Source organism: Scyliorhinus canicula, chromosome 12 (genome assembly GCF_902713615.1).
Source record: "Scyliorhinus canicula chromosome 12, sScyCan1.1, whole genome shotgun sequence".
NCBI classification, from domain to species: Eukaryota; Metazoa; Chordata; class Chondrichthyes; order Carcharhiniformes; family Scyliorhinidae; genus Scyliorhinus; species Scyliorhinus canicula.
In genome coordinates, this window is record NC_052157.1 from 71,676,996 (window position 1) to 71,696,395 (window position 19,400).

The 19,400-nt window shown below is 47.1% G+C and overlaps 1 protein-coding gene across 3 annotated transcripts in view; it reads left to right on the forward strand.

The window, feature by feature from the left end:
- The window catches only part of LOC119974384 (uncharacterized protein PB18E9.04c-like), a 96,247-nt gene extending 78,531 nt beyond the window's left edge, over positions 1 to 17,716 (forward strand). For all 3 annotated transcript variants that reach the window (XM_038813190.1, XM_038813192.1, XM_038813194.1), the window contains 3 exons: positions 15,358 to 15,399; positions 15,527 to 15,570; positions 16,697 to 17,716. In XM_038813190.1, the coding sequence (XP_038669118.1) occupies positions 15,358 to 15,399; positions 15,527 to 15,570; positions 16,697 to 16,700 (90 nt within the window). In that variant the 3' untranslated portion in view covers positions 16,701 to 17,716. The remainder of the gene's footprint in view (positions 1 to 15,357; positions 15,400 to 15,526; positions 15,571 to 16,696) is intronic.
- The last annotated feature ends 1,684 nt before the right edge of the window (positions 17,717 to 19,400 follow it).

The following is a 19,400-nucleotide window of genomic DNA, read 5'->3' on the forward strand; positions in this document are numbered from 1 at the left end:
CACCTCCCCCCCCCCCCCCCCCCCCCCCCCCCAAAGGACCCCGTGCTGCCAGGTCCCACCGGTAAGTACCTACTGTAATTTATGCCTGCAGGACCGGCTGAAAACGGGCGGCCACTTGGCCCATCGTAGGCCGGAGAATCGCCGGGGGGAGGGGGGACCGCTGCTCGCGGCCTCCAACCGGCACAATGTGATTCCCACCTCTGCCAAAACCCCGGTGCAAGAGAATTCGGCAGCCGATGGAGGCGGGATTCACGCCACCCCACCCCCCCCCCCCCCCCCCCCCGCCCCCGGCGATTCTCTCGACCCAGGTCTTTATGCAACAAGGAATTATGGATAAGTAGGGAAATCTCACAGTAAAAAACAAATTTTAAAAACTTTGTATCTAAATGCAAGAAGCATTTGCAACAAACATAATGAACTAACAGTGCAAATAGAAACAAGGTTATGACTTGGTGAGGATCATTGAAACGTGGTTACAGGGAGACCAGGTCTGGGAATTGTGTATATTCAAGGATAAAGATAGGATGAAAGGACAAGGAGGTGGCACAGCCCTGCTGGTGAGGAAAGGGATCAGTGAGTAATGAGAAATGACATAAACACTAGAGATCAAGATGCCGAATCAGTCTGGGTAGAAATAAGAAATAACAAAGGGAAGAAGTCCTTGGTAGGAATAATCTATTGGTCCCAAAACAGTAGTTCTACAGTGGGGTACAGTATAAACCAGGAAATACTGGGGGCTTGCAAGAAAGGTACGGCAATAATAATGGGTGATTTTAATATGCACATAGACTGGAGGAATCAAATTGGCAAGGGTAACCTGGAGGCAGAGTTCATTGAATGCATTAGAGACTGTTTCCTTGAACAGTATGTTGGGGAACCAACCAGGGAGGAGGCTACTCTAGATTTGGCATTTTATAATGAGGAGGGATTAATTAATGACCTCATAGTTAGGATCCACTAGGGAGCAGTGACCATAATATGGTAGAATTCAAGATTCAATTTGGGGGCGAGAAAGTGGAGTCCCACTCTAGTGTTCTGGAATTAAACAAAGGAAATTACATAGGCTTAAGGTCAGATTTGGCCCGTATAGACTGGGCAGGGAGGCTAAAAGGCAGGACAACTGATGAGCAGTGGCAGTTGTTTAAGGATGCTCAATTCCAATCAAATAAAATATATCCCAGTGAGGAACAAAGATGGGAAGAGGGGTAAAAACATCCATGGCTAAACAAGGAGGTCAAGACATTATCAAGACTAAAACTAAGTTAAATCACATTGCAAAGGCCAATGGCAGATTGGAAGATTGGGAAACTTTCAAACATAAACAAAGGGACACTAAAAAAAGTAATTTTAAAAAGCTAAAGTAAATTACAAAGAAAACTAGCACAGAATGTTCAAAAAGGTTAGCAAAACCTCCACATGTACATAAAAGGGAAGAGAGTCGCTATGGTGAATGTTGGTCCCTAAGAAGATGAAACTTGTGAGTTAATAGTGGGGAATACAGAAATGGTGAAGGTGCTAAATCAATCCTTGCCTCAGTTTCCACGATGGAGGACACGAGTACCATTTCTACTGGAATGGGAAATTTAGAGGTAATAGAAAGGATGGAACTTGGGACAATCTGTATCAATAGGAAAATGGTACTCAATAAACGCTTGGGATTGAGGACAGACAAGTCCCCAGGGCCTGATGGCCTACATCCTAGGGTGTCAAAGGAAGTGGCAGCAGAGATAGTGGGTCCATTCGTTATGATATTCCAAAATTCCATGGACACGGGAAAGGTTCCAGGAGGTTGGAAAAATGCTAATGTAATGCCCTTATTCAAAAAGGGTGGGGGGCAGAATGTGGGAAATTATAGACCAGTTAATTTAACACCTGTTGTTGGAAAATTGTTCGAATCAATTATCAAGGACGTAATATCAGGACATTTGGAACGCCAAAGTGTTATCCATCAGAGTCAGCAATGTTTTATGAAAGGCAAATCATGTTTGATTAATTTGCTTGAGTTCTTCGAGGATGTAACAAACAAAGTAGTTAATGGGGATCCTGTAGATGTAGTATATCTGGGCTTCCGGAAGACGTTTGATACGGTGCTGCACAGAAGGTTAATTCACAGGGTGAGATCACATGGGATTAGAGGTAATTTATTAACTTGGACAGAAGACTGGCTGATGGAAAGAAGACAGAGAGTTGAGATGAATGGGTCTTCTTCTGCTTGCAAGATGTAACTAGTGGCATACCACAGGGTTCGGTCTTGGGCCCCAGCTACTGACAATCTATATTAATGACTTGGATACAGGGATAGAAGGATCTATAGCCAAATTTGCAGCTGACACAAAAATAGGTGGGACAGTAAGTTACAATGAGTAAATAAGAACCTTACAAATGGATATAGATAGATTTGGGGAGTGCGTGAAAATGTGGCACATGGAGTTTAACGTGGATAAGTGTGAGGTCATGCATTTTAGTTGAGAAAATGGAAAGGAAACTTATTATCTAAATGGGGAGATACTTCCGGGTGCTCTGATGCAGAGGGATCTGGGTGTCCTCATGCCTGAGTCAGAGAAAATGAGCACGCAGGTGCAGCAGGTAAGGAAAGCAAATGGAATGTTGAAGTTTTTATAGCAAAAGGAATAGAGTATAAAGGTAAAGAAGTGTTGCTGCAATTATACAAGGCATTGGTAAGATCGCGCCTGGAGTATTGTGCACAGTTTTGGTCCTTTTATTTCAGGAAAGATATCGAGGCATTGGAGGCAGTTCCGAGGAGGTTCACTAGATCGATTCCAGAGAAGTTTGTCGTATAAGAGAGATTGAACTGTTTAGGCCTATACTCTACAGAGTTTAGAAGAATTAGATCTAATTGAGGTGTACAAGAAGCTAAAAGGTATGGATAAAGTAAATGTGGAGCTGATACTTCCTCTTGTGGGGCACTCTAAAACAGGAGGTCATAATCTTACAATAACAGGTAGCAAATTCAACACAGATTTGAGGAAAAACTACATCTCCCAAAGGGTGGTGAATCTGTGGAATTAGCTATCCCAGAGCGCGGTGGATACAGGGACATGGAGTACATTTAAGGAGGCGCGGGATTCTCCTGTTATCGGCGCGATCGCCGGAACCCGGCGCTAAAAACAATGCGGATCACTCCAGCATCGGGTACCCCCAAACGGCGCAAATTCTCTGGCCCAGAATGGGTTAGTAGCGGCGTGTCACCCGCCGCGGACACATGGAGCCACATCCCCCCCGGAGACCCAACAAAATGGCTGCCCGCCGCGCAGCACCGAGGTTCCAGGAGCGCGACATCAAGGCACTCCTGGACACAGTACAGCAAAGGAGGAGGGAGGCCCTGTTCCCTGGACACGCCTACAGGATTGACCCACACCTCAGCTGGCACCTGTGGAGGGAGGTGGCAGAGGCCATCAGCCCTGTGGCTGTGACACCAAGCACAGGTGCCCAGTGCCACAAGAAGGTGACTGACTATGTCAGGGCAGCCGGGTGAGTACCCCGCCCCCCCCCCCCCCCCCGATGTGCGGCACACCCCCAGGTGCAACAAACCCTAACCCTAATGTGCTGCACACCTCTGCCAATATACACACAACCGCTGACCTGCATGTATATCTCTGCTTTACACTGTTGCCCTTTATCCCTGCCACCCCCCCCACCCTCGCCCACAGGGGAAGTGTGCACACAACAACCGGGAGCATGAGAGGACTGGATGGGGCCCAACTGATGAGAGACCAGTCACTGTTTATGAGGAGAGGGCCCTGGAACTGGCAGGTGGACCTGAGGACCAGGAGATTGCCGATGCAGAGGTCGGTGGCGCACCACCAATTGAGACCCCCCCATGTCCCCCCTTCCCCTTCCCCCAATATCCCCCTTCCCCCAATATCCCCCTTCCCCATATCCCCCTTCCCCATATCCCCTTCCCCCACATCCCCATCCCCCAAATCCACCTTCCCCCATATTCCCCTTCCCCCCATATCCCCCTTCCCCCATATCCCCCGTCCCCATATCCCCTTCCCCCATATCCCCATCCCCCAAATCCACCTTCCCCATATCCCCCTTTCCCCAATATCCCCCTTTCCCCATATCCCCCTTCCCCCATATCCCCATCCTCCAAATCCCCCCTCCCCGATATCCCCCTTCCCCCATATCCCCCGTCTCCCCTTCCCCCATATTCACCCTCCCCTTATCCCTCTTCCCCATACCCAAATATCCCCCTCCCCGATATCCCCTTTCCCCCATATCCCCCGTCTCCTCTTCCCCCTCCCCCTTATCCCTCTTCCCCCATATCCACATAACCCCCTCCCCCATATCCCCCTTTCCCCATATCCCTTCCCAATATCCCTCTTTCCCCATATCCCTCTTCCCCATATCCCTCTTCCCCATATCACCCTTCCCCCATATCCCCATTTCACCCTCCCCCATGTCCCCATATCCCCCCCATATCCCCATCCCCTTCCCCCATATCCCCCCCATATCCCCACCCCCCTTCCCCCATAATCCCCCTTCCCATAGCCCTCTTATCTCCCCTCCCCCATATCCTTCATATACCCCTCCCCCATATCACCTGTATCCGCCTTCGCCCATATCCCCGATCACCGCCTGTGTGTCTAACCATGTGGCTATATTGTGTATTGCAGGACCAAACGTCGAGGCACCCGTCCCCGCGGATACTGGAGGGAGGCCCTGTACCCCAGGATGCCCCAGGGCGGCCATGAGACAGGGACAGGCCCGGACCAACAGGGAGACGACACCCCCGTCTCGTGCGAGTGCGGTGACGCAGGCGTGTGACACCCAGTGATGAGGGGGGCAGCCACATGGCCCCGTCGCAGCTGAGCCAGGACGCCCCTACCCAGGACAGCCCTACGCAGGACAGCCCTACCCAGGACCCCGCTACCCAGGAAAGCCCTACCCAGGACAGCCCTACGCAGGACAGCCCTACCCAGGACCCCACTACCCAGGACACCCCTGCCCAGGACACCACTACCTAGGACAGCCCTACCCGGGACACCGACACACATGACACCGACACACAGGACACTGACACACAGTGGATGGGTGAACAGGAACCGCCACCCCAGGGGACCATGGACTCTGGGTCGGACAATGATCACAACAACGCCACTGCTTTCTCCAACACCCTACACCATCGCAGAGACACTCACCTCGGTTGGGCACTTGAGCGATGAGGCTTCTGGTACACTCACTGGTGCGCACAACACAGCCATACCAGTACAGTAGATGGAGGTAGGAGCAGGCAGGTAGGAGCGGTCAGAGGGCAGGCCGGCCCCGGCAAACATCTGCCGCCCAGATGGGACCTGGGTTCCTGGAGTTACCACCCCCACCCACAGCCCTGATGCAGTTATGGACCCAGGGACAATCGAAGGGGGTGACGGCTGGCTTGCGGCGGCTGCAGACGCAGGTGGAGGAGTGCACCTGCGTCCAGGAGCTGTGAGTGGTGCTGGTCATGCGTGCCACCCAGGCCGAAACCTGGATGGCGTCTGCAGTGGAGGCAATGGGTGCGACGGTGTCAGACATTGGGAGCAGTATGCAACGTCTGGGGCGTTCTGTGCAGGCGGTGTCTGTGGCCCAGGACATGGCTGCCCTCTCACAGGAAGCCATCAGCCAGAGCTAGTGGCAGTTCGCAGAGGCGCTTAATGCCGTGGCCCAGTCTCAGCAGGCCATGGCCCAGTCTCTGCAGACAGTGGCCCAGTCTCAGCAGGCAGTGGACAGTCTCAGCAGGCCATTGCTGGGAGCATCGGCGCCATTGCCCGGGTGCTGATCGGTGTCACAGACAGGGATGACCAACTTCCTGAGCTGCATGTCTGCAAACTTGCAGACCCTTGGCAATACCAGGACAGGCCTCCAGGATTCGCAGCGCCAGATATTGGGGGGGGGGGAGGAGGGGGGGGGGGGGGGGTGTCGGATGGTCGGTCCGTTCGCATCCCTGACCCATGTAGAGGCTCGGGAGCCATTGGGCACCCCGAGAGAGGAGGAGGTGCTGGGGCCCGTTCTGGGTCCCCAGTAGGGGAGACCCGAAACACCGCGACACCTCAGACTCTGTCCCCTTCCGTCCCAGGTGCATCTGGTGGGCAACGGGCAGGACAGGCTGGCAGCTCACCATCCCAGTCGCCCGAGCCGGAGCCTGGCCCTTCTAGGCCGGGCCACCCCAGGAAATGGCCGCAAAATGGATCCCGTGTCATAGGGCAGGAATCACAGGAGTCCACTTCAAGTTCTGCTGTACCGTCTGGGGAACCACCTAGACGTAGTCAAAGGGCCCGTAAGGCCAAACAATTAGACACTGAATAAGTTGGCATGGGAGTTGGCACAGACGAGTTATAGGGGCTAGGGCACGTGTATGGATAGTTTGTTATTAAAATCAATTTCACACCTACAGCCCGTCTGTCCTGACCATTGCCACCATCCTCCTCATTCAGGGGGACTGCGCATTGTCCTGCTGCTCCTCCACTTCCTCCTCCTCTGCCTGCGGCACTCTGCTGGGCTATGTTGTGCAGGACACACCACACCTCAATAATGCGGCCGACCCTATCTAGCGGGTACTGGAGGGGCCCCTCCAGAGGGGTGCAGACACCTGAAATGCATTTTTAGCAGCCCAAAGCACCTCTCTATCACACCCCTGGTCGCTGTATGGGCATTGTTGTAGCTGTTCTCCGCATCACTCTGTGGCCTCCGTATAGGTGTCATCAGCTATGACCGCAACGGGTAACCCCTGTAGCCCAGTAACCAGCCCCTCAGCTCGGGGGGGGGGGGGGGGGGGGGGGGGGGGGGTCGCGTCCCTCGAACATGCCGGGGATGTGAGATGGCATATAGGGCGTCAGTCACTGCATGGGTGCACCGATGTCTGCGAGAGTCTCCTCCTGCATGCCTGGTCCGTGAGGTCCTGGTACGACGAGCGGGGCTGGTACACAGGGGGCCTCCTCGGGCGTTATATAAGATGGTTCGATTTACGCCAGCGTGACCCGTGGTCACATCGGCGGGACTTTGGCCCATCCGGCCGGGAGAATTCGGGCAGCCCCGGGGTCCATTGCGTCACGCCGGTCCCCGCCATTCTCCAAGGTGGGCAGCACGATTTACACCTCGGCGACTTTTGGGGGGTTAGAGAATTCGGAGGCCGGCGGGTGGCGGGATTCACGCCCCCCCCCCCCCCCCCCCCCCCCCCCCCCCCCCCCGGCGATTCTCCAGTTGGGGTGTCGGAGTATCCCGCCCGAGCAGTGTGACAGATTTTGAAAACAATTTTTTTTAATACATGTGGAAGACCCAATTATTTTTTTCCAATTAAAGGGCAATTTTGTGTGGTCAATCCATCTAACCAGCACATCTTTGGGTTGTCGGGGTGTAACCCACGCAGACACGGGGAAAATGTGCAAACTCCACATGGACAGTGACCCAGGGCTGGGTCCTCAGCACCACAGTCCCAGTGCTCATCATTGTGCCACCGTGCTTCCCGACAGATTTTTAATTGGTAATGGGTTGAAGAGTTCTGGAGAACGGGCAGGATGGTGGAGTTGAGGCCAGGATGGGATCATCCATGATCACATGGAAGACGTTAGGCTCGGGAGGCTAAATTGTCTACTCCCGCTCCTAGATCACGCGTTCTTGGGAGGAAATGTTCTGGTTGATTTTGCAATCCAGCTCTTGATCTGTAACATTGTAGGTAGCAGATGAGGACCATGTCAGCCATGATAGAATGGTGGAGCAGTCCAATTGGGCCGAATGGTCTAATTCTGCTCCCATATCTTATGAACTTATAAACATGCTCATACTATGAAAAAAGTGCATTGAAGGACTGTCAAAGGACTCTTATCTTTTGACCTTAATCCTTATTATTTTACCCCTTTTCACTCCTCTGCCTTTCTCTGTCCTGTGTGTTTGGGTAATGGTTGGGTCAGTTGAAGGGGGAGTTGGGTATTAGCTTGATGTAAAGTAGCTGTATTCACTACATATTTAATACTTTTTCTAGTTATAAATAAACAGTAATGTGTTTAAACTTAGAAAACTGGTGACTGTAATTATTGATAGTCATGGACCAAAAATTTAGGGTATTTTAAGAAGAATTATTGGTTGCATTTTTTTGTTCTTCACATGGGCTAAACAGGCAGATGAGCAGCACATTTTTATCATTTGCATCCAAGTGTATGTTCAAAGATCACTGGTACACAGGCACTTTCAGTGTATTTAGGAGTTTGCTGCTGTCTTAGTTCACGGTTCTGCCAGGTTTCCTTTTGATTTCTGTAGCATTTTAAGCCTGCCCAGCTGTATTTGAGGACTTGATCTTCTCTGCTAGATTTGTTTGAGGATTGCAGCACAGTTGGTCCTTAGATGCAATGTACACTTCCTTGTGTATTTGATCTTGATGGGGATAATATTCTCAACTGTTGAGGAATGCACCATTGTTGGCATGGTAGGTTGAAGTCAGGTGGGTGGGCTTTGGGATCTGTGATGAGGAAGTATTTTTTATTGTTGGTGTGTTGACTCCAATCCGGCTGCCCCAGGGCCTCTGCTGTTAGCTGTGGTCTAGAAAATGTCCACGCCTGAGAGGCGCAACAGAATTTGCCAGCATAGATAAACTTTCCAGACAGGGTTGAAGGAAGGCAGATCAGTAATATAGAGATTGAAAAGGGTTGAGGTGAGAACAGATCCCGGTTGGACTCTTCCCTCCAGATGCTTGTTTCATCACCATGTGCACTCTGAACCATCTATATCTGAGTAATAATTCAATGACATCAGTAACTGAGGAAGGACTTTCACAACCAGACATGTTTGCAAGACCATGCCCTATTCTACAATGCGATCGGGAAAGACAGCTTTGAAGTTATTTTCCACACCAGTTTCAGTTAAACTGGTGAGGGAAAAGACCTAGTTGCATGTGCTTTGCCCTCACTGAAAGGCAGCTTGTTCAGTGTTTTGTCCACGTATCAGTACATTCAGTATTTGCATTGTCACTGTGCATGCTGGACAAGTTGATGAGACAATGGAGATCTGCAGCCTGTTGCCACTTGCATTGGAGGTTCAATGGATTTTCTTGATAAGACCATAAGTTATGGGAGCAGAATTAGGCCATCCAGCCCATCGGGTCTGCTCCATCATTTGATCATGGCTGATATGTTCCTCGTCTCCATTCTCCTGCTTTATCGCCATAATCCCTGGACCCTTTATTAATCAAGAAATCCCCTTTTTCATCAAGAACATCAAATTTGTGCTTGAGGTGCTGTTACCTACAGGGCTACAGACGAAGAGTTGGAAGGTGGAATTAGACAGAATAGTTATTTTTTAGAGCATAAGAACTAGGAGCAGGAGCAGGCAATTTAGCCTCTCGTGCCTGCTCCACCATTCAACATGGTCATGGCCGATCTAATCATGGCCTCATCTCCCCATCCTGCCAATTCTCCGCAGCCCTTTACCCATTACCATTTAAAAATCTGTCTAGCTCCTCCTTATAGAACAAAGAACAAAGAAAGTTACAGCACAGGAACAGGCCCTTCGGCCCTCCCAGCCTGCGCCGATCCAGATCCTATATCTAAACCTGTCACCTATTTTCCAAGGATCTACTCTCCTCTGTTCCCTGCCCATTCATATATCTGTCTAGATGCATCTTAAACGATGCTATCGTGCCCACCTCTACTACCTCTGCTGGCAAAGCGTTCCAGGCACCCACCACCCTCTGCGTAAAAAACTTTCCACGTACATCTCCCTTAAACTTTCCCCCTCTCACGTTGAAATCATGACCCCTTGTAATTGACACCCCCACTCTTGGAAAAAGCTTGTTGCTATCCACCCTGTCCATACCTCTCATAATTTCGTAGACCTCAATCAGATCCCCCCTCAACCTCCGTCTTTCCAATGAAAACAATCCTAATTTACTCAACGTTTCTTTATAGCTAGCACCCTCCATACCAGGCAACATCCTGGTGAACCTCCTCTGCACTCTCTCTAAAGCATCCTTCTGGTAATGTGGCGACCAGAACTGCACGCAGTATTCCAAACGTGGCCTAATCAAAGTCCTATACAACTGTAACGTGACCTGCAGACTATTGTACTAAATACCACGTCCAATGAAGGCAGGCATGCTGTATGCCTTCTTGACCACTCTATTGACCTGCGTTGCCACCTTCAGGGTACAATGGACCTGGGGCGCGATTCTCCGTACCCCACGCCGGGGGGGGGGAGAATCGCGGGAGGGCCGGGCGAATCATTTTGCGACAAACCGCACGGAGAATCGCAGCTCGCCGTTTCTCACAGCGACCGGTGATTCTCTGGCCCGGATGGGCCGAGCGGCCTGCCGAACCCGACCAGTTCACACCGGCGCCAACCACACCTGGTCGCTGCCGGCATGAACAGCGCACAACCGGTGAGTGTGGGGCCTGTGGGGGGCAGAGGAAGGATCGAGCACCATGGACGTGCTCAGCAGATGTCTGGCCCGCGTTCGGTGCCCACCGATCGTCGGGCCGGCGTCTCTAAAAGACGCACTCTTTTCCCTCTGCCGCCCCGCAAGATCAAGCCGCCATGTCTTGCGGGGCAGCGGAGGAGAAGACGGCAACCGCGCATGCGCGGGTTGGAACCGGCCAACCTGTGCATGCGCTGCTGACGTCACTTCGGCGCCGCCGGCCGCATCATTCCCAGCGCGCCGCTCCTAGCCCCCCCCGGGGGGGGGGGGGGGGGGAGAGAATAGGGGGCGAGGAGAGGCCTCCGACGCCAGAGTGAAACACTCCGGGTTTCACTCCTGCTTCAGCTGTTTGTCTCCCGATGGGAGAATACCGCCCCTGAACTCCCAGATCTTTCTGTACATCAATTTTCCCCAGGACTCTTCCATTGACCATATAGTCCGCTCTTGAATTAGATCTTTCAAAATGCATCACCTCGCATTTGCCTGTATTGAATTCCATCTGCCATTTCTCTGCCCAACTCTCCAATCTATCTATATTTTGCTGTAATCTCTGACAGTCCTCTTCGCTATCTGCAACTCCACCAATCTTAGTATCATCTGCAAACTTGCTAAGCAGACCACCTATACCTTCGTCCAGATCATTTATGTATATCACAAACCACAGTGGTCGGAGCACAGATCCTTGTTGAACTCAACTAGTCACCTTTTTCCATTTTGAGACACTCCCTTCCACCACTACTCTGCCTCCTGTTGCCCAGCCAGTTCTTTATCCATCTAGGTAGTACATCCTGAACCCCATATGACTTTACTTTTTCCATCAACCTGCCATGGGAAACTTTATAAAATGCCTTCCCTGCACAAAACCATGCTGCCTATCACTGATAAGTCTATTTTCCTCCAAATGTGAATAGATCCTATCCCTTAGTATCTTCTCCAACAGTTTGCCTACCACTGACGTGAAGCTCACAGGTCTATAACTCACTGGATTATCCCTGCTACCCTTCATGAACAAAGAGACAACATTAGCAATTCTCCAGTCCTCCTTGACCTCACCCATGCTCAAGGATGCTGCAACATCTGTTAAGGCCCCAGCTATTTTGTCCCTTGCTTCCCTCAATAACCTGGGATAGATCCCACCCGGACCTGGGGACTTGTCCACCTTAATACCTTTTAGAATACCCAAAACTTCCCCCTTCCTTATGCTGACTTGACCTAGAGTATTTAAACATCCATCCCTAGCCTCAACATCCGCCATGTCCCTCTCCTTGGTGAATACCGATGCAAAGTACTCATTAAGAATCTCACCCATTTCCTCTGACTCCATGCATAAATTCCCTCTTTTGTCTTTGAGTGGGCCAATCATTGCTCCTGAAATACGAATAAAAGGCTTCAGGATTTTCCTTAACCCTGTTAGCCAAAGATATTTCATGACCCCTTTTAGCCTACTTAATGCACGTTTGAGATTTGTCCTACTTTCCCGACATTCCACCAAAGCTTCATCAGTATTGAGTCACCTCGATCTTATGTATGCTTCCTTTTTCATCTTAGCTAGTCTCACAATTCCCTCCGTCATCCATGGTTCCCTAATCTTGCCATTTCTATCTCTCATTTTCACAGGGACATGTCTGTCCTGCACTCTAATCAACCTTTCCTTAAAAGACTCCCACATTTCAAATGTGGATTTACCCTTAACCAGCTGCTCCCAATCCACATTCCCTAGCTCCTGCCGAATTTTGTTATACTTGGCCTTTCCCCAATTTAGCCCTCTTCCTTTCGGACCACTCTCGTCTTTGCCTTGAGTATTCTAAAACATATGGAATTGTGATCGCTATTCCCAAAGTATTCACCGACTGAAACTTCAACCACCTGGCCAGGATCATTCCCCAATACCAGGTCCAGCATGGCCCCTTCCCAAGTTGGACTATTAACATACTGCTCTAAAAAAAACTCTCCTGGATGCTCCTTACAAATTCTGCTCCATCTACGCCTCCAACACTACATGAGTCCCATTCAAGTTAAAATCTCCCATCACGACCACCCTATTGCTCCTACATTATTGTATAATCTCATAGTTATTCATTATCCCAGTATCCACCACAATTAGCAGTAGCGAATGCCACAAATCCACGATCCTTTGGCAGAAGTAGTTTCTCCTCATTTCTGTTTTAAATTTGTTATACTTTATCCTGAGACTGTGACCTCTCTTTATAGAATGCATCAAAGAGGAAGCATCCACTCCACATCTACTTCATCATCTTAAATACCTCAATTTTATCTCCCCTAATTCTAATAAACTCTAGAGAGTATATGACTAAACTGCTCAATATCTCTTCATAAAACAAACCCTTAATACCTGGAATCAGTCTAGTAAACCTCCTCTGAACTGCGTCCAATACCACTACGTCTTTCTTCAAATAAGAGGACCAAAACTGTGCACAATACTCCAGGTGCAGTCTCAACAATGCCTTATACAGTTGAAACAACACTTCCTTACCTTTATTCTCTATTCCTTCAGCTGTAAATGCCAACATTCCAATTACTTTCTTTATTTCCTGCTGACCTGCGTGCTAGCTTTCTGTGACCCATGCTCGAGGACATGCAAATCCCTCTGCACCTGAGCACCCCAGAGTCTCTGCCAATTTCGATAATAAGTTGCCTTTTCATTTTTCAACCAAAATGGGTGACCTCAAACTTATCAACGTTAAACTCATCTGTCACATTTCAGCCACCCACCACCGGGCGGCACTGTAACATAGTGGTTAGCACAGCTCCAGGTTAGATTCCCAGCTTGGGTCATTGTGCGGAGTCTGCACATTCTCCCCGTGTCTGTGTGGGTTTCCTCCGGGTGCTCCAGTTTCCTCCCACAGTCCAAAGATGTGCAGGTTAGGTGGATTGGCCATGCTATATTGTCGATAGTGTCCAAAATGGTTGGGTGGGGTTACGGGGATACGGTGGTGGTGTGGGCTTGGGTAGGGTGCTCTTTCCAAGGGCCGGTGCAGACTCAATATGCCGAATGGCCTCCTTCTGCACTGTAAATTCTTTAAAAAAAACACTTGAACACCTTCTATCCCTGTTTCCAATTCGTTAATATATAAATAGTTGCGGCTCAAGGACCACACTCTATGGCACCCATCCTGCCATCCAGAAAAAGACACATTCATCCCAACTCTCTGTCTTCTGTCCGTCAGCCAGTCTTTTATCCAATCTAATGAATTATCCCCTAACCCCATGTGATCTAACCTTGTGTATTAACCTTCTGTGTGGCACCTTATCAAACGCCTTCTGGAAGTCCAGATATACATCTACAGAATCTCCATTATATTCACTTGGCCTGTTACATCTTCAAAGAACTCTAGAAAATTAATCAAACATGATTTGCTCTTTAAAAAACCATGCTGACTTTGATGGATTGCATTTTTACTTTCCAAATGTCCAGACATTACTTCCTTAACGATGGATTCTGACAATTTCCCGATAACAAATGTTAAACTCACTTATCTGTAATTTCCTATACTCGACCTTCCTCCCTTTTTGATTTTATTTGGATTTTTCCCAATCCACTGGAACCTTTCCCATATCCAGAGAATTTTATAATATTTTAACCAATTGATCTCTGCTGCCACATCCCTTAATACCCTAACATGTAAGTCGTTGGGTCCTAGGGACTTGTCTGCCTTCAATCCCAATGTTGAGTACTGTTTCCCGATTGATGTTGATTGTTCCAAGTTCCACCCTTTCTATTACCTCTGAATTACCCGTTCCTATGGGGATGGTACTTGGGTCCTCCACAGTGAAAACTGAAGCAAAATATTGATTTAGCATCTCCACTATTTCTGTGTTCCCCACTATTAACTCTGTTTTATTCCTCCAATGAACCAACATTTAGTTTAGCGACTGTCATCTGTTTTATGTACTTATAGAAGCTTTTGTTATCCTTTTTTATATTTTTCGCGACCTTCATTGCAGATGACAGGACCCCATTATTTTGGCACTCTCCACAGAATTTGTATCTGTACAGTACAGTCGTACCTTCATCCAAGCCCCCTGCCTCAACATGGTCATAGAGTGAGCTCTGCAGTGGGATTCTAATTCCAGTGGATCAGCACATGCAGATTGGTTACCCCCACCTCCCGGTCTTCTGCACTATGCCACACTATGGACTCTCTTCTCCTGAAAGCAAAGAATAGAATATATAATCAGTGATCTCTCTACCTGAACCATCATTCCAGCTTGCCCCCTCCCCACCAAGAACCAGCTTGCCCGGCATATTAGAATGGCACACTTCATCTTCCAATGCATTGAGGTCAAACATTCAGACATCCCAGCTTTGGCAGCACAGGCTTCAGTGCCAGTTCACGCACACTCTTACACACCTGAGTGTCGGGGGAAAAGCCACCCGACCACACCTCTCCAAACATTTCCATGCCATTTCTGCACTCATCCTTTTCTGGTCTTCTTTGCCTTACTCCATTAGAAGATCAGCTGGTTTTTAAGACAAATTAAAAATCTTTACAGTGAAAGATGGAGGAATTCTCCATCGGTGTTATCCTCCGCTCCACCGACAGCACACCCACCCTCGCGGGTATCCTGACAACATGCGGTGACCACAATGGGAAATCCCATTGGCCGGCTGGCAGAACAGAGGATCCTGCTGCCGATGAGGGCACGTCATGCAGAAAAACGCGACTGGCGGACTGGAGTGTTTTGATGAACTTTCAATTTTGCCACAGGGATGATAATCGGTTGTATGTAAATTGGATATTCAGTGCCCGTGCTCTTCCATCACGCGTTAAAAATGAACATTCATCCTGAAATTTGATATGGTAATTTAGTAGGTTGTTCTGACTTTTATGCAGGATATATGGCATGCTAATTGTTTTAAGCTCTGAAATAATAACATGGATGTCTTCGGTGCCTGATTATATTTTTGTTTTTCAAATACATTTGTACAGGAGGAAACTACAAAACCATCTGATGAAAGCCCTACTTACATGGTTAGGACATAAGTTTGTGCTTTGCTTTAAATCTTTCACTTACAAATTATTCTATATTGCACCGTAGTTCTCTTTTATCTTGCTCTCTTTCTACTCACTAAAAGCAAATATCTTCTTGTTTTAACAGGACTTACAACTGCAGGATCGGTCAGTTTACAGTGAACTGATGAGGTTCGTGGACAGAAAATTTCACATGTCACTTGTCATATTTAAAATATAATAAATGAAATATAGGCACTTCCATTTCCCAACAAACTTACATGCGAATTAGATGCGGAGAGTGTAAAATTCAATGTTAATGCTCCTAATTGACCTCTGCAAAACCTGTTGTAAAATGTTTCTGTTTTTTGGCCTATTAGAACTTAAGAAAATAAGAACTAGGTACAAAAGTAGGCAAGTCAGCCCCTCAAGCCGCTCCACCATTCAATACAATCATGGCTCATCTCATCTCCATTTAGATTGTGAGTTGCCTTTCTAATTTTCTGACCAAAATGGATAACCTCACACTGATCCACTTTAAACTCCATCTGCCAAATTTTGTCCCACTCATGTAACTATCTATCTCCATTTGTAAATTTCTTATTTCTTCATTGCAACTAACTATCCTGCCTATTTTAGTGCCATCTGCAAATTTGGTCATCCAGTCTTTCTTCCAAGTTAATAAATTACCCCTAATTCCATGTGATCTTACCGTTTGTGTAAACCTTTTGGGCAGCACCTTATCAAGTGCCTCCGGGACGTCCAGATATACAACATCAACAGGATGTCCATTATCCACTTGGCTTGTTACAGCTCTGAAGAGCTCTCGTAAATTAGTCAAACATGATTTACCCTTCATAAAATCATGCTGACCCTGATGGATTGCATTTCGACTTTCCAGATGTCCTATTATTACTACTAAATTAAATTGTTAGATTCTGTCTTGTGCTGTCAAGACACTACAATGCCGATCAATCCACAGCTGAACAACACCAATGGAGAAAAATTATTTTATACACATACATTAAAATAACATTGAATTTAGCATCCTTCAGGCATGAACTGGAAGTGTGCATGGCGGAAGATATAATGCTAATTGCTTCCAATTTCAAGCAGCCGATGTCACATTGTGTTTTCAACTGTATTTGCCAGCTTTATGCAATATTACACACCAGCAATCCACTTAATCTTTGCATAAACATAGATTCTTGCAACACATAAGCAATAGGAAATGCAGTTATTTCTCAAAAGTTATACATTTTACCAAAACTATTTGCACGTACTTCAAATCAATGTTATTTCCATTTTTCTTCCACAGGTAATAACTTACTTGATGACCCTCAGTCACTGTGCAACAGAAGGACAACAAATTCATGGAGATGCTCTCTGCCTCTGTATAATTCTCTTATTGCTGACTTAAAAATAATCCATGAGCTATCAATTCCCAACCTCTAATGAGTGACTCCTTATATTCATAATTTTAACCTGCACCTTAATACAGATTGTTTTTTCCCATCTGCTATCAATGCCCTTCTGAGCTCAGTAAAACTTCCCTTCATATAAACTCTATTACTGATAGCAATTTCCACCTCTGAACCGAGGTTGAATCTCATGTTCTCAGCGACAACTTTGCTCTTTCCCAACTGGGTTCTTCCTCTTGCAACAACACTGATCTTTGTTTCAGTAATGAATCGGGACACATGTTTGTGCACCCAAGTGGTGGAGCCATCCCTACCCTGATCACAGTGGACCACATCCAGCATTACACTTCGATGCCAAAAATACCAAATAGTTCTGGGATCGTTATGGACATTAATGACACATGCCAGTCTTTTTTATGTCGCTCATTAGTGCTGTTCTTTCTTGCAGCACCTTGTTTTTAAAAAAATTTAGAGTTCCCAATTATTTTTTTTCCAATTAAGAGGCAATTTAGTGTGGCCAATCCACCTAACCTGCACATCTTTGCGTTGTGGGGGTGAAACCCAAGGAGACATGGGGAGAATGTGTACATGGACTGTGTCCCAGGGCCGGGATTTGAACCCAGGTCCTCAGTGCTGCAGTCCAAGTGCTAACCACTGCACCACATGCCACCACTCTGCAGCACCTTGTTTGAAGTCAGTTTTCCCCAGTGACTGAGCAATGGCACTGCCCTAAATTATCCGCAAATTTTATTCTTTTCTACTTTGGTCACAGGGCTTTTCTCTCTCACCCTTCCTACAGCCTATAACAGTTGAACTTTCTCTAACACCTATCCTCTGTGTCCAACACAGTTCTTCAAGTAAAGGGTAAAATGCCTTTAAACATGCTGGTCTTGTGACTGAGGCTCATTTCTCTAAAATGAATTCAAAATCAATATTACATCTTCTTATTATTGATTCACCATCCAGAAGCAAAAGTCTGTCTTTATCTATCAACTGGATACTTCATACTATAAATATCTGAATCTGGTCATACACTAGCTTCTGGTACTCATTCAATAAAAATCAATATTATCTCCACCATTCAACAATTTATTCATTGGCATAATTCTGATAAATGGGTGCTACAGCCAAGTTACCTCCTCTTTGTACTTCATGCTGCTTCTAATGAGCACCAACATCCCATTGGACATTTTAATGGTTCAACCCTGCCTTTCAATGATTTGTGCAGTCGGATTGCTGAATTTATTTCTCCTTTCATACATCCTGGTTTACACCATCCTTGAACTGCTGTGTACAGTTATTGGAACCAGGCCCAAAAATTGCATTTATTTTTATTTTGTAGATTCAATGATTGTAAAATTCCACATGCAGTGTTAAATGCAGATTTTGGACATTGTCTGACATTCTCTAATCCTCAACATGACGCATTTTTGAAGTCCTCACAAAGGACCTCTTTGTAAATTAGTTGAAATGTTTTGAAGCTCCACCTTCAAGCTGTTTGACTTGCTGTAAATAAGAAAATAGTTAGAAACATTATGCCTTGCTGAATGATATGTAGCTGGGCAGTGAATTCCAAGGAGCATAATAAGTATATAAATTTTGATCAATATCTTCTCGAGCTCTGCAAAACTCATTATATATTTCTGTTTGTACAAATTCTCTATTCTGACAACATTTGACATTTTGAAAATATTAAATCTTTTTGAAATATGGAAATGAATTTCATTTCTCACTTAATCTCACATTAATGACATTAATTAATTTCACTCTCTCTTGCAAAGTGAAAGATTATTTATCTTTTAACTTCCTGTTTTACTGTCTGTGCTAATCCTTTGTTGTAATTGGCTGCTTAGCATGCTTGATGATGTCATTATTTCTGGACACCGGAATATACTTGAGCTGAATCCGGAATCAATTTACGTTGAAAGAAATTGAAGCACACGCTGTCAATATTACTCGAATTTTGTGAGCAACTTCAAACTGCCTTTTCTTTCTTTGTTCTTTCCAAAAGCCTCACATTGCCCCATGTTTTATATAATCCCATAATTCTGGTGACTCTCTTAAAATGCATCTATTTATTTTCAAGTCACTGTTGTCATCGAATGTAATCACTGTGCATCCTGCCCGAGTACCATTTGAAAACCTATATCTGCGCTGCCCTCTGCACCTGCCCCACGTACCCCCACCACCCTTAAGAAAATACATTTTTTTAGGGAAATTATCAAACAAAACGTTCAGAATATACCGGAAACTTTTTATAGATCATAGATCATAGCATAGCATTTACAGATCATAACATTTACAGTGCAGAAGGAGGCCATGTGGCCCATCGAGTCTGCACTAGCTCTTGGAAAGAGCACCCTACCCAACCTCACACCTCCACCCTATCCCATAACCTGTAACTCCACCCAACACTAAGGCAATTTTGGACACTCGGGGCAATTTATCATGGCCAATCCACCTAAGCTGCACATCTTTGGACTGTGGGAGGAAACCCATGCACACACAGGGAGTACGTACAGAGTCCACACAGTGACCCAAGCCGGTATCGTACCGGGGACCCTGGAGCTGTGAAGCAATTGTGCTAACCACCATGCTACA